The sequence below is a fragment of the Manacus vitellinus genome, unplaced genomic scaffold (genome assembly GCF_001715985.3).
Source record: "Manacus vitellinus isolate BGI_N305 unplaced genomic scaffold, ASM171598v3 scaffold_4_pilon, whole genome shotgun sequence".
NCBI classification, from domain to species: domain Eukaryota; kingdom Metazoa; phylum Chordata; class Aves; order Passeriformes; family Pipridae; genus Manacus; species Manacus vitellinus.
The window spans coordinates 21,824,789-21,839,564 of NW_021940604.1; the positions used below are offsets into that span (position 1 = coordinate 21,824,789).

The following is a 14,776-nucleotide window of genomic DNA, read 5'->3' on the forward strand; positions in this document are numbered from 1 at the left end:
ATTTAACAGGTAATTGTGTTAGTGACCACTTAGAGCATTCTAGTGTTGTGCTTCCAGAGTGAAATGCTGATTTTGTTGTAAATAACTGTCAACAGACAAATTATAGAAATAATTCTTGAGTTAAAATTTTGAAAGAGTAATATTCTTAAATTAATCTGATCTGGAAACAGTATACAAGAAACCTGATGTTAAAACTGTGTGCAAAACTTTTGGTATTTTAGACAGACCTAAGTTAATGAAAGGAAGTTAAGAACCAAAAATAATACATTCTCTCCTCCTGTCCACAAGAGGAGCAGGGTACTGTACTTGCAACTGTAGGCTTGTCTATTATCTTGTTTAGGTAGAAGTAAGACATTAAAGCACATCAGTTGAAGTGCATCAAATTTTAATGGATGCTGTCATTTAGAACTAAAGCAGCTTTTGTTTGATTCTCATAAGGAACAGAGGTTTAATGTGTTTAATATGTTTTGAATTCATACCTCTGATTTGATTTAATTTTCTATTTAAAGAAGACTTGAACTATAAATTATGTATCTAAATGCCTGCATCCCACTGGAGTACATGTGAAGAATAATCATTAGGGGATTTTTTAGTTTGTTTTTTTTTTTTCCCCTCTCTAACTATATGAAGGTAATCTTTTTTTAATCCTGAAGTGCTAATTATGTCACATAGTAGTGTCACTGAAAACTTGACATGATCTACAAGATTGTGTTATTCCTCTATGAAAAATCTGCTATTTCTGTGATTCAGCATCATGGAAATGGTACCTAACAGAATTGTATCCTGGCTGGAGATTGCTGTTGTGTTGCTGCATCAGTCTTCAGTGTTTGGTCCAGATTAGGGCATAGGCACCTGACTTAATTTCTTCTCAGAGCAGGGACTTAATGCTGGCTTTATGCTCATCTCTCATACAACCACTGGATATAAAGTTAAGCTGCCATTGATTTTTTTTTTTCCCAAACAGTTTTGAATCACAGGAGAGTGTTGGATTAATACTTTGTCATATCAGAAGAGTACTTTTTTCATACGCTATTGGAAATGATAAATTGTTGTTGAACTGTTGCCTAATGATAACACTTGATTTATATTCCCATGTATTTTTATATTGGAGAAATAATTGTCTGCAAGTTGAGGACTTGGATGTGACAGTACTCAGCAGCAGCATACTGGACCTTGAATAGTACACCAAGTCCTTTACAAAGCAGGGGTAGATTTGAATTTTGAAGTTGGATTGGCGACATTGAGCATGACCACTTGAGAAAACTACATAGGCTTGAAGTTCCATGATGTATACAACATTTCTTGGCTGTTTCTAGGGCTGGAATACCTTCCTAGGCTGTAGGTTATTGAGCTGTCAGATTGAGAGGACATGCTGGCAAATTTGTTACAGAGCCAAATCTGTTATGTATCATCTGATAGAACCCCTTACCAGCTGAATTTTGCAGGACAAGAGGGCACGGTCTTAAGCTCTGCCAGGGGAGGTTTAGGTTGGATATTAGGAAAAAAATTTTTACAGAGAGAGTAATTTTTTACAGAGAGAGTAATCAAACTTTGAAATGAGACCTTGGAATCCAGGGAGGTGGTGGGTTAGCTGGCCCTGGAGGTTTTTAAAATAAGACTGGATTTGGCACTTAGTGCCATGGTCTAGTAACCAGGGTGGTATTGGATCAATGGTTGGACTTGAAGATCTTGCAGGTCTTTTCCAACCCAGTTGATTCTATGTGCTCTGGGTCTGCATGGAAGCCAATGCAAGAAATTTTCATATCACAGGATAGAGAACTTCAGTAGCAAAAGCAGAGGCACAGAATTGCACTTTTCTCAGTCCAGTAGACATATTTACCAAGTTGGAAGGCTGGTTGGTCATTGTCACTATTTGGGTGCAAGAAGTTGTTGGGTGGATGTTTTTTTCAAGATCTAGAATTTATTTTAATGGTAACTTCAAATAACTTATAATTTGTGTTGTGTAGTTTGTAATGTATAGACTGTGGAAAATGGCAGACTGTCACAAAAATGAAAAATTAATAATAAAATAAATAAAAAAGTTAGTTAAGAAGATGAATCAATAAGTAGACTTCAAAACTAAAGGGGAAAAAATAGGCTGTAAAAATATGTTTTCAGGATAGCATTGTAATCCCTATCCAATATTTTGCATAGGTTAGAAATTTATTACTTCTTGAGAGTTTCATCACTATGGTGCCATAATTAATTATGTTGAGGTTGGAAAAACATACTTCTTGGCCATTCTTTACTAAAACTTTGTTCCTCTTACTCTGGTTCATATACCATTTATCATTCTGAAGTCTTTTTGAGAGGAATATCTACTTTGAAAAATGGATGTTTGATCAGAATTGGTGTCTAATCTCATTATTTGCCCTTCTGCAGGGCTTTTGGAAAACCTCAGTTGCCATCACTGTTTATTCACTGTGAGATACAGTGCAAGAGCAAGGTGATAACTGGTTGCCAGGAAATCAGAAAAGTGTGGAAATGTTAGAATAAGCCCTGTAAGAGAAAACTAGTTGCAGTTTAAAAATCCAGGCAGAATGTGTAAGTTTGTGGAATTATGTGATGCTACTTCTGAATTTTAAAGGGATATTAGCAAAGTGGTATGTTGTGTCCCCTCTGCCCCATTCTAATGCTTTAATATAGCTCTAGTTTTAAGAACATTTGTTAGTTTGTTGGGAAATTTCTTTATCTTCTCAGTAACAGAAAAAATTTCTAGGCAACCAAAAAGCAAATTCAGGGTATCTTAAAATCTTCAGAAATGACAAACATTTCCAACTGCTTTTTAGCAGGTTATTTTCTATAGATGTTTTCAATGTAGTTGGAGTTATCTGAGTGGGATGAATGTTCTTTTATTTTTTTTTTAAGCCAAATAAGGAGAAAAATCTCTGAGAGAGACAAAGCTTTAATTTATCTATACCTTTTGGTTGGGAGGAAAATGGTTGTTGTTAAGTCTCTGTCAAACTGACCAAAACTGGCTATGGAGCTGCCTTTGACAGAAGAGAGAGTATAGAGTTCAATTGTCCTAAAGGAAATAAGGTTTCCTTTAGGAAGATGCATAAATTCAATAATAATTCAGATGTATTTTATAGAAAAGATATGAAAAAAATTATGTATTTAATATATGCACTGGAAGTAAGTTGATTTTTGTGGCCTTAATGTCAGTGTTTCCTTATATAGTTGTATTAAAAATTTCTTATTGTGTAAGTAATTTTACAGTAGTTCTTTATTTGTACTTAAAAGTCTGTGCTATGGTACATGATATTGGTAAATAAGAAATAGAAAGAATCCTTATATGTGTATTTCTGCCCGTGTTCTTCAAGAAAAATGCCAAAATTACTTAATTTTCTATTGTTGGGAACCTCGAGAATTAAAAATGCAGTTATCCTAGTTTCTATTCCTTTATTGAAATGTAATACTTAAGAAAAGTCTTTTGCCAAGCTTTTGTTTCAGAATAATAATGTTATTTAGCAATACCAGACCATTTTCAGCTCCTGAAATGAAAATATTTATAGAATAAATACTTTCTTAATCCTTCTCATAGGAGAAGGGTGGGGCAGATTTTTGTCCTCTTCCTGTCCTGACATTTGGCAGTTTACTAGCTAGATTCTGCTCAGTGTCTTTTTACTTCTTTATTTTTTAAAACATACTTGATTTTTCTCTTGTGGGAATTTGGAAACCTCACAGTTTGGGGACTGTGTGCTTTAGAGAGATGGAAATATGAAGGAAGGAGAATGGTGAAGGAAGTGTAAAGCAGACTTTGAGGGATGCTTCAGTATGAAGGACTGCTTGGGATCAAACTGATGAAGATTGGGTACATGTATAGGAGAATTAGAGGGAAGGAGAGAGTCTGTTTGGAGTCTGCTTTAAAATATTTTAGCTTGTTAATTTTAAATTGGAGCATGCCTTGTAAACTCAGGCAGCACTCCTAGCAGTTCATGTAAGAGTCCCCTACTTGGTTTTGCAATGCCAAAGGCTGTCCAAGGACAGGCCTTACCAGACCAGTATACCAAGAATGTCCTCTCTGAAGCAGAACTTAAGCTGATGCTGAAGTTTACCTTTACCTTTCTTCTTAGGTTCTTTGGACAGTGGGTTTTTTGGGGTTTTTTTTTTTGTGTTTGTGTGTAGATATAGATATCCATGTCAATTTTTATGTTGCCTGCATCTTTTTGAGACCTCTTGGACACGTGTGAGCCTTGTACAAATTAAAGCTGGAAATGAACCCTCTGTACCTGCTTAGTTTGAAACTATTATTATAAAGACTTTTTTTGGTGCTTCGGTTATGCAGTAACTCTGTAATTGTAATTTCTCCAAGTTGCAGTGTTACTAATATAAACAACATGATCAAGGTAATCCAAATTGGAAAATCCCAAAATTCAGAATTATTAACAAAGCTGAATTTTGAGTCATTTTTTAATACGGTACGCTCCTTCAGTTCTTCTCTGTTTTATTCTTCTTGATAACTTTGAGACCAGTAGCACAGTTAGCAAAGGATTGTTCTTACAAGTTTAATAAACAACTACCTGGTTTTTGTTTATTGTTTTTTTTTGTTTTGGTTTGGTTTTTTGTTTGTTTTTTTTAGAGACCCATATATACTTCCCTGAGGGAAAAGCTGCAGCACAGGGTCTTTGTGGATTCTGTGTGGAAAGGATAATATTAATAATACAGAGGAGAGGATCTAGGATTGATTAATAACATCTAAGTAAATTGGAACTTTAAAAGATCCTCTGAAGACGTAAAATGATGACCTTTAGTTTTCTTCAAAAAGTCTAGTGTCAATTAAAAAACAACTTCAGTGACCCTAGAAGCTTTGAATATGTTCATCACACAAGAACTGACTTTAAAATTCTACATCATGCAATTGCTTTTATGAGCTATCAGGCTCATGTTTTGGTCTTTTCTATGATTTCTTGTTAAAGGTTTTCATTCTAACCTTGAAAATGGTTAAATGCAGTACTACAGTGTGCACTTCCATCAAGGAAACTACCAAGGCTGTTCCAGATCAATTTAAGTACCTAGATCAAAAGACTGAAGTAGACTGTGTGAAAGGTAGGAACACCTCTTAGATGCGATTGGCCTCTGAATAAATTTCTGAAGATGATTATAGGTTTTGTCATCACTGACACGGAAATACGTTTGCTGCAAGATTTACTATTGTCAGTAGTGAGAGCACTGTTTGTGTTCCAGTTTTCTCTAATTTTCCTTAGATTTCCTTCACAGCGAGATGAAAGTGTCTGTCCTCACCCTGCTTTTGTAAGTGCTATCTAGAAAGCATTATTCATCCTGTGGTATAAAAGTATTTCTCTGCAAGATTTGTTTCTTTGAGGAATGTACTGTTTGAGTGTTTTTAAATGTGCTAAGCACCCTTGTAATTGATCGTGTTGTTTATATTAATAACACTGCAACTCTTCTCCTATTCACAGAAATGGTCTCTCTTTGGGTGGAAAAAGGCAGAACTTTACATACCTCAAAAAAGAGCAAGAGTCTTCCTAGTTGCTACTCTACTTCATATAAAAGTTACTTGCATTATATGGTGGTAGACAATTTGCAGGCAAAGTTCAGAGTTTAAATCAAATTGGTCTAGGAGCTTGCTGCCAGTCAGTACCTGAGCTTTTCAATCTGCTGGAGATGATCAGTAAAACCTCATTAAACCTGTCTTTTGTGAAGGCTTTTATACAGGCAAGTACTGCATAGGCATCTATCTAGTGAATCTAGTGGCTGACATATCAAATTGTCAAGTAATTTTGTTTTCCAATGTTGATCAAAGCGCAAATGAGGTATACTGTTTTCCCTGCTATTGAGAAGCTATTCCTGAACCTTCCTGTGCATCAGATGCCATCTTGCAGAGTAATTTTATCTCTTATCAGTTGTGTCTTTCTACTTTCAAACATGATTATCATTTAGCATAATGATTCCTTTCATCTTTAGTGTTCATGTCTTTGTATTTTAGTGGACATCCATCTTATTTCCTTTCAATATTTGGTCAGTTACAGTAATTGAGAAAGCCTTTTATTCCCTGTTGGGAGCTAGATTGTTCACTCCTTTGGTCACCCTTTGCCTCTTTCAGAACAAATTCATCTTTTCATGTGTGTGTGGAGCGGGAAGTGTTTGAGCATGAGTAAAGAAAGCTGCATATAGTATTTTAAAAATAGATCACAGAAACCTTTTATATATTGATATCAACAGATCCTTTCTCCTCTGCAAATACCTCAATTAGGATATCTAATATCCGATAATATCCAGTTCTACCTTTTTTCACCTGCACCTGATGACTTCTCAGTCTGTAGTAGAAATTCTTGATTAGTTTCTAAGTGCATGAATTCAGATTTTGTGCTCATCCCGTTTCTATTACTCTTTGTTTACTCAGTCATAGAATAAAATAGCATAAAAAATGATGCATTAGCACACTCCTTTTCTTCATTGGGAATGCTGTTTTTATTGAATCAGCTAATTTAATTCATACTCATGATTTTGATGCTAAGATGGGTTTTATTAATAAACACAGTACTTGTTCTTTGTTAACTCCCCAAATAGTTAATATATAGAACTACTTGGCCTTGAAATGTATCCCTTTGTTGACTGCCTTTTTAGGTAGTTTCTTGCTCACCTCAAACTTATTCCCATCTTTTCCATCTGACGAAGTACTTAGAGTTATTATAAGGTTAAAATTTCAAAACAAGCAGAAGATCTGTGTTCAAAACCACTTACTGGATAAGAAAATCAGGATAGTTTTTTTTAAACACATTTTTCTTTATGTTTAGCATTTCAAAATGTTTTTTTTGCATACTTTGGATTAACAAGTCTGCAAATGCCTTGTCTCCTTTCCATTTCTCATTTATGAATGTATGGGATGTATTTGCTAATCATCTGATATCACCTCTGAATTTTGCTTGTATCTGACTTGTGTTAATTTCCACTTTCTGAAACGTGAAGCATTTCCATTATGTGTTTGTTCTTTCCATGATCAGTATCATAACTGTTATTAAAACCTGATGTAAAATATTTTAGATTTTTATTTTTGTCTTTATGTTTTAAGATATCCTACTTCTACTATCTTATTCTTGTGCACTCTGTTGTGCTCCTTTTCTGCCTAGACAATCTTTACTGTCTATTTTGACTTTCCATGCAAAGTCTAACTCAGCATGACTGCTGACACTTTGCATTTCCAATGCTTCAAGCTCCTATATCAATTCTGTTGCCAACTTAACTTTTTCTCAGGCATCAGAGACTTTCCCTTATGACCTCCATCCCTCTCCTGCTATAAGAGACATTGACTTGTGAGGGAAATTCTCAGTGTTCCTCATGAGAGAACTTATTCATCAGACAACTGAAGAAATTACTAGCAATTCTACATGTAGTGTGTAGCCGCCCGGGAATCCTACAAGCTGTTCCACGCTATTTGGGCTATCCAAATGCAGCATTTTAAAACTTCAGGCTGTGCCATTAGCTAAGAAAGGTAATAAGCAGAGATGCTTGTACAATTCTCTTGATAATAATGATAACAATAATAATCATCCTCTAATATGTTTACATGAAACCCACTGAACAGGACGGTTAAGTTTCGCAGATGTTGACAATTCACAATGATGTCCTTCTCAATGTCTTTCTGCCTAAACTGCTTTGTGTGCTGTTACCAAGAAAGAAATGTACCGTAACTCACCCGAGACACAGGTTTTTATTAGCATTTTACCACAAGTTGGATATGATGGAACTTAAATTTTAGAGCAACATTAAGCTAAAAGACTGTTAAAATATGATGCTGTGTTCATTTAGTAATAAATTCGAGTAGTTGCAGATCCTTTTTATGTTCAGGTTGTTATTTTTTAATAAAATGTTGTCAGGTACACTGGGATCTTTCAATTACTAGGACAATGTACTGATTTCTTCCTTCTAACTTTAGATTTGAATTAATCAAGTCTCCAAATTGATTTACTTCTAAATAAGATTTCAGAAAAACAGTACTAGTATTATGTTTCATTTATCTGTTCTGTATGTTTAAAGTTTAAAGCAATCTGTGCTGCAGGAAATCTGGAGACAATAATTCACCACATCTCTGAAGTTGTTCATGTGGTTCTAGGTATGGCTAAAATGCACGTTTGTGAAATGCTTTTATGGTGGTGAATGAACATACAGCTGTATCATAAGAAAGTGACTTGTGATGACTTACCTGTTAGATGTACGTGGCGTGTTTCGAAGTTAAATATTGGCAAAATTCTAGTCAAACATATAAGTCGTTAGGGTAGATGGTTGCTACAATCGTGATGCAAGTAACTCCAAATATGTTCCCATGTTTTCACACTATTGGCATCCCCCATCTGCTTTAATGAAAATGTGGTTTCCAAAATCCCTCATTGCTTTTTAGGTAAGCCTTAGATTAATACTTGTCTTTGAAACACTTGTCTCAGATTTGCTGGGTTTTTATTTCCATAGCCGCGTATTTGGTTCTGCCATGTATTCCTTTCTGATCGCATCTTCCCAGTGCATTTTGAATGACTCTGCTCATCTCCACTCTTTATGTATGTGGTGGTTTGAGATCCCCAAAATTTAATTCTCGAGTCCAAGCCCCCCCTCCCACAACTCACCCCAGTGTCAGAGGGGTTTTCCAGACACAACACAAGACTCAATATGGGGGGAAGGGAATTATATTACAATCACTACCCAAATAAATATTATAATACATTATATATGCAATCTTAACTATTTCTCTTATGGTAAAGCAGTATTTACATTGGATAAAATTTCTTCTCACTCCAATAAAAGTCCATGAGGGAAGAAGGAGAGATCCTTTCCACCTTCAGGGCAGCAGTGTCTCTCTTCTTCCATGCAGCAGCTGTAGCTGGATCTCTTTCCATTACACGCAAGGGGTCTTCTCTCACCCCTCTCGGCTCTTCGACTTCCAATCGAAGGTCTCTTTCTCTTCCGTGGACTGCGGTTGCAGGTACAGGCTCGCTTCACCACGTCATATCATGAAGTGCAGGAGTCTTCGTGATGATCCCTTTCCTCAGAGGGTTTGCCTCTGAGTCAGAACGTTAGGGCAGCTTTCAGTTGAAAGCCTTTGCCTCAAGCGCTCTACCAGAGCTCCTGTGCTCTGTCTCAGGCTGCCAACTCGGCAGCAGCAGCGGGGGGTCAGGCCACTTCCCCCGCATTCCGTTTGCCTGTCCCGGTCCAGCTTCCAGGACATCTTGAGCTTCTCAGCTCCTCTCTCCGGTACTGCTGCATTTCAAGACTCCCCTCAAGTGGGAGTCCACCCCTCCTCTCTAGGAGGTGTCTCAAAGGGGTTTTGAGGATTTTTGGTTCAGTTCTTACCCCAAAACTCTGTCTGTAGAGTTTAGTTCTCTCTCACTCTCTCTCCATTAGACATCTCTGTGTCTTCTTGCTTGGCTGCATGATGGCTTTGCTGCTTCTTCTTATCTCTTGGTTTTCTACCACAGCCTCTGTTCACTGCTGTCTCTGCCGCCGTTCCTGCTGCCCACTCACAGTGGAGAAAGACTCCCAGCTTCTCAGTTACAGACCTTGGTCCAGTTTAACACTGTTTCCGAGTTTCTGTGACCCCAGCTGGGGGCTGGAGGGCCGTGGCCCCCAAGCAGGGCTCCTGCCCCTTTCTCCTCGAGGCTTCAGAACATGGCCACTCTCCTCTTCAACTGCCTCATCATCCTTCTTTTCTGGTTTGGTATGATATGTTTTAATTTTGCAGGAGTGCTGATTGGGTCAACACCAAGAGAGACAGCACCCACTCGGGGGTTACCCTTTTTTTTAACTCCAGGGGGAAAAAACCACCTTTTTTTTCCCCCCACCACAATGTACCTATGAGCTACAGCAACTCAGTCCTTATGGTCACTCCCTCTTCTGCTGTAGTCTGTTTCTAGACAAGATTATTTTTAGACATAAATCTTACCAGCATTTCTGTTTGTGGCTCATGCTCATCACTTGTACTCTACAATATAATTTCTGATCTTGTCTTGGTGTTGAGCACCATTGCAAGTCCAGCATAGGTAGAGCAGAGCTCCTGTTCTTGAAAAACTGTGTTGAACTTCTGGAGCCAACATTTCCTTGGTCTGGCTCCTGCTGAAGGCCCAGCTGCTGTGGCACCCAGTCTTGACAGCCAGAACGTAACAAAGAGCAAATCTTATGAGGAGAGGCTGAAGGATCTGGGGTTGTTTAGCCTGGAGAAAGGAAAGCTCAGGTTTAGAGAAAGAAGGAAAGAGACAACAAGAAGAAAACGCTTCCTGCATGGTAGAAAAGATCTTTCTTTCATTTGCTGAAAAACAGGAATAGATTTAAGCAGCTATATTCTTTAGAAGATTTCTTGTCTTGACAGATACCTGTAGAGCCAAAGGATAATATAATTTAAAATTAAATTTTTTTATTTCCCCTAAAATAAACATCTCGAGTCTTTTACTGTAAGGTGAAAAAAAGGAAGATTCATTTCTCTTGAATGGGCCTTGGAACCTACTCCATTTACTATTTTGCCATTATAAATTGATTCTTGGCAATGTATATACTAATGCTGCAGATGCAAGCAATTTCCAGATAAAACAGAAATTATCAGTCATTCTTGTGACTGATGTGTGGAAAGGGGGAGGGGAGGAAAACTGATTCCATGGAAATTATATTTTTGGGAGTACTGCTTCCCAGCACCTCCTGAGACTAATTTAATCTGGCAGAAGGATAACTTCAGCAGCGGTGCCTGCTTTAATGTGCTGTCTAATTAGTCATGAGACCTAGTTTTCTTTCTGGCAAGCAGTAAATAAGCTTGGGTTTATTTCTGGATTACGGGACAGTAGTTGAAGCAACCATTAGAAAAAACATTTTGGTAAACGTTTCTTTGAAAACACCCTTAGTTCTGAGAACAACAGCCCATGATTTTCGAACCAAGTGAGGCAGGGATCCAAAGCAAAAGAGAATTATTGGTAATAAAATAAATATGTGGTGATCAAGAACTGTGTTGTCCACACAAAGAATTGGACCAGCTGCACAAGCTTCCTCCTGGCATCCTTAAATCCTGATGTTCATCTTTGACAAGAAAAAAGTTTTGTTTGTGTGCCATTATTGATAAAAAGGATTGGGCTTTGGAATGGGCTCCTCAGGAAGGTGGTAGAGTCACTGTCCCAGAGGTGTTTAAGGAAAGACTGGACGTGGCATTTAGTGCCATGGTTGAGTTGACATGGTGGTGTTTGGTCAATAGGTTGGACCGACTATCTGAGAGGTCTTTTCCAACAGAGTTGATTCTGTGATAACATCTTTTAAGATAGACACTGTTGGCAAGTGGGATGGATAGGTGGGATGGGCAGCTGTGTGCTGAGTGTGGGACAGAGAAAGTAGGTAGTGACAGGCAGCTGTGCTGGCAGAACAGCAACCCATGACGTGGAGGCTACCCATGTCCTTATTAAGATATTTTTAAGATAATGTCCTGAATCATCTTTTCTTCTAGGGCCTGTTTAAGGATCACTTGTTTGCTATTTGACCTGTTTGGTGGTTTTGTTGGTGTGTTTGCGTTGTACAAGCACGGAAGTAACAAGAACTTCTCTGTTTCTCTGCAGCTTTTACGAGAGTTGAAGCACCCAAACGTGATTGCATTGCAGAAAGTTTTCCTTTCTCACAGTGACAGAAAGGTTTGGCTGCTGTTTGATTATGCTGAGCATGATTTGTGGGTAAGTACAGATTTCCCTGTGTGTTTGTAATAAGAGCTTGTTCAAACTGACTTGTGTGTGACATACCATTCTATAGGCAGAGATGCATAAATTTCTTGCTCTGTAATGAAGGGTGTAACTAACATCCTGTTATTTTTACACTTTAAAACGTGCAAAAGACTATGTAGAATTTTTCAAAGTCAGACTGCATTTTGAAGTGAAAAGGATTTTCCTACAAGCTTTAATTGGAGTTAAAGAAAGCATTTCTGAGTTGAGATCTTCTAAAACTGAGTTTGGAAATCTATTTAATATTTTTTTCTACCATCTTGCACATGCACAAATGAAAAAAAAAAGAGAGGGACCGTTTTACAGAGTTCTCTAACTGAGATATAGTGCAAGTCACCAACATCCAATCATCTATATTCTAAACAGAGAATTTGGGACAGTATGAGTGGAAAGAAAATAGAAAAGAGTAAGCTAATTGGGTCTACTGATGAACTATCACTACATGAAAGAGGCATAGAGACTTAGATGTCTGTTTTTAAGTTTCCAGCAAAATATAGTATGATTTGATTTAATCTGTTGGAGAGGATGACATAAATGACATCTTGAGTTGAACTCAGATGCAAATATTCAAGCCCCACATCTGTTAAGAAGATGTGAGTTCCGTGAACCTGGATTTGTGTTTAAACCCAAAAGATATCAAACACTAAGAATAATCAATATGTTTATAATTCCTTTGAAAATATTGGCAAGGAGAGGAAGTGTTAATATTAATTCCAATATTACTTTTTAAGGCTTCAGTAATATAGAAGTTGCTGTTACTAATGTTAGTGACAAATTGCTCAGTTTTTTTGTACTTAGATCTTGAGCTGATGAATATGTACTTGTAAATGACACAAAATTGTAGTTGGAAGGAAAGTAAACTTAGACCATGCAAAAAGACACTTCTGGCTCAGAACAAGTAAACTCATGGTGTTTCATTCACTTTCATAAGCTTAAAAAATATTTAATTTTATTTCTCTTATGGACTAGCACTTCTGTATTTTAAAAGTTTTCTTCATCAATGTTCAGTGTAAACTGAGAGCTTTGTATTTCTTGTAACTGGTGGCAGTGATGATAAAGAGGAATGCATCAGCTAAACCTCTGTATGACAGAATTTATTTGTGCATCAAATGAGTTTACCCATTTTATAGAAAAATCACAACAAACACATTTTACTGCTACATTTATTTCCATGTCTTAAACACCCCTTTTCTAGCCTTTTCCATTTGATTTTATTTTGGATGTGTGGTTTTTACACTACATAATGATTTTTCACATGATTTAAGAGATTTAGATGAAGAATCACTGCAGCTTGTTCTTACCACTCCTCACATCTGGCTGGGTATTGGATAAAATCTCAGTGAAGTTAATTATTTTCTATTATTTAAGGCTGAAATGTTTGTTACAACAAGGTATTTGGTGTGAACTGATCTCCCACTTCCTTACTTTCTCATGTTTGTTTTGTTTTTTTTTTTAATGGGACATGCTACACAAATCATTTCTCCTTTCCTATATAGTTACCCATGTTTCCTCACTTCTTAAACCTTTGCCAGGAATATTTTCCTCCCTTGCATAAAGTTGGCCATGTTCAAGGCACTCTTGATTCTGGCTTAACCTTGATCCTCATTTCCTTTACCGTCAGCACTTCCCAAGCATCGCTCTTAATTCCCCTTTTGTCTCTTTTGCTCACTCCCAACTTTGTGTCTTTTTCCACGCTGCCTCCTACACATGGAACAGCCTCCCAATTAACGTACGTAAAGATCCTTCGCTATCCTCCTTCGAAAAGCTCCAGAAAATCCACCTATTTTGTAACGCATTTCAGTAATACCAACCACTTGTCATTCTGTCTGTGTTGTGTTGTGTTTTGCATTTCCCGTGCTTTACAGCTTGTGCCCTTTCAGCTCTTTGGGGTAGAATTTGTGGTAGGGGATTAGCACATTTTTTTTTATTGCTTAGCATCACGTGCTTCCCCAGCACTACATAAAACCAAAATAAGTCTATTTATCGTGTGTATGTCAGTTTGTAAGGATTTAAGTTTTGGAATTGTAGGTGTGCTGTCACTAGAGAGATGTAGATTCCCAGAGACCAATGTTTTGAAATGCAGGTAGCTTAGAGTTACCTACCAAAATCTGTAAGTATGGGAACTGTGCTTCTGTTCAAAGCTGCCCAGCTTTAGTAACTCCTATCGGCTTCAATGAGAAAGAGTACGTGCTCATCACGTACAAACATCAGATTAATTAAAATCATTATATTTTTCAGCTTCTCTACTGAAAACATTTGGCAAGAGATGAATAAACTATATTAGATGCTATCTTATTCTGTTCATTTTCTAATACTGAAAAAAAATTGTCCTGTTCTAATGAGGAGAAGTGATGGTGCCAGTTAAGCTTATTAAAAAGTTCTTTTATGGTGAGCAAGAATTTTTTTTTTTTACTTTGCATTTAATTTATGTGAATTAAACTGCTCAAATTTGAAATTTGAGTTTTGATAGCTGCATACTTCAACATTTTCTATAACATCTATTGATACCATTACCAAGGGATGTAGAAAGCTATGCTAATTTGAGCTACTTTTGACAGGTATTGATGAAGACCGATTGTGGTGTTCTTGCCTACAAACTTTTTTTCCAGTTTTAATAACTAAGTCTATCAAAGATATCTTCTTTCGTTATCTCTCAGCTTACATTATGCGAGACAATGCAAAGCCATTCATGAGATTACCATAGAGAATATCTAAGAATATAGAAATTGTTTTGACAAATTGATTTATAATTAGTTTCCCTTAATTACCAAAATTCTTAGCGTAATACACAAATAATTTCCTTATGATTTTTCTTGACTATTTGTCTCTGTCAAAGAGATCCAGTGAAGTTCTCAGGCTGTAGGATGTGCCACACAAATTAATTTATAGCATATTGTCTGCACTGTCATCACTGCTTATATATCCTCATGCTGTGAAGTAAAGATGCCTTAGCTTGAACCTCAGTGTAAAAGGAGCACCTGATACAAGGTTAAAAATATGTGTGTCCTCAGGTGCTATTGAATATCTTAATTCCTGATAGCTCAGTTCAGTTTCATGCCTTTATATTACAATGGCCTGAA

The 14,776-nt window shown here is 36.9% G+C and overlaps 1 protein-coding gene across 1 annotated transcript in view; it reads left to right on the top strand.

The window, feature by feature from the left end:
* The window catches only part of CDK19 (cyclin dependent kinase 19), a 104,536-nt gene that overhangs the window by 21,425 nt on the left and 68,335 nt on the right, over positions 1 to 14,776 (top strand). The window contains exon 3 of the mRNA XM_029962745.1: positions 11,541 to 11,651. Coding sequence (XP_029818605.1) covers positions 11,541 to 11,651 — 111 coding nt within the window. The remainder of the gene's footprint in view (positions 1 to 11,540; positions 11,652 to 14,776) is intronic.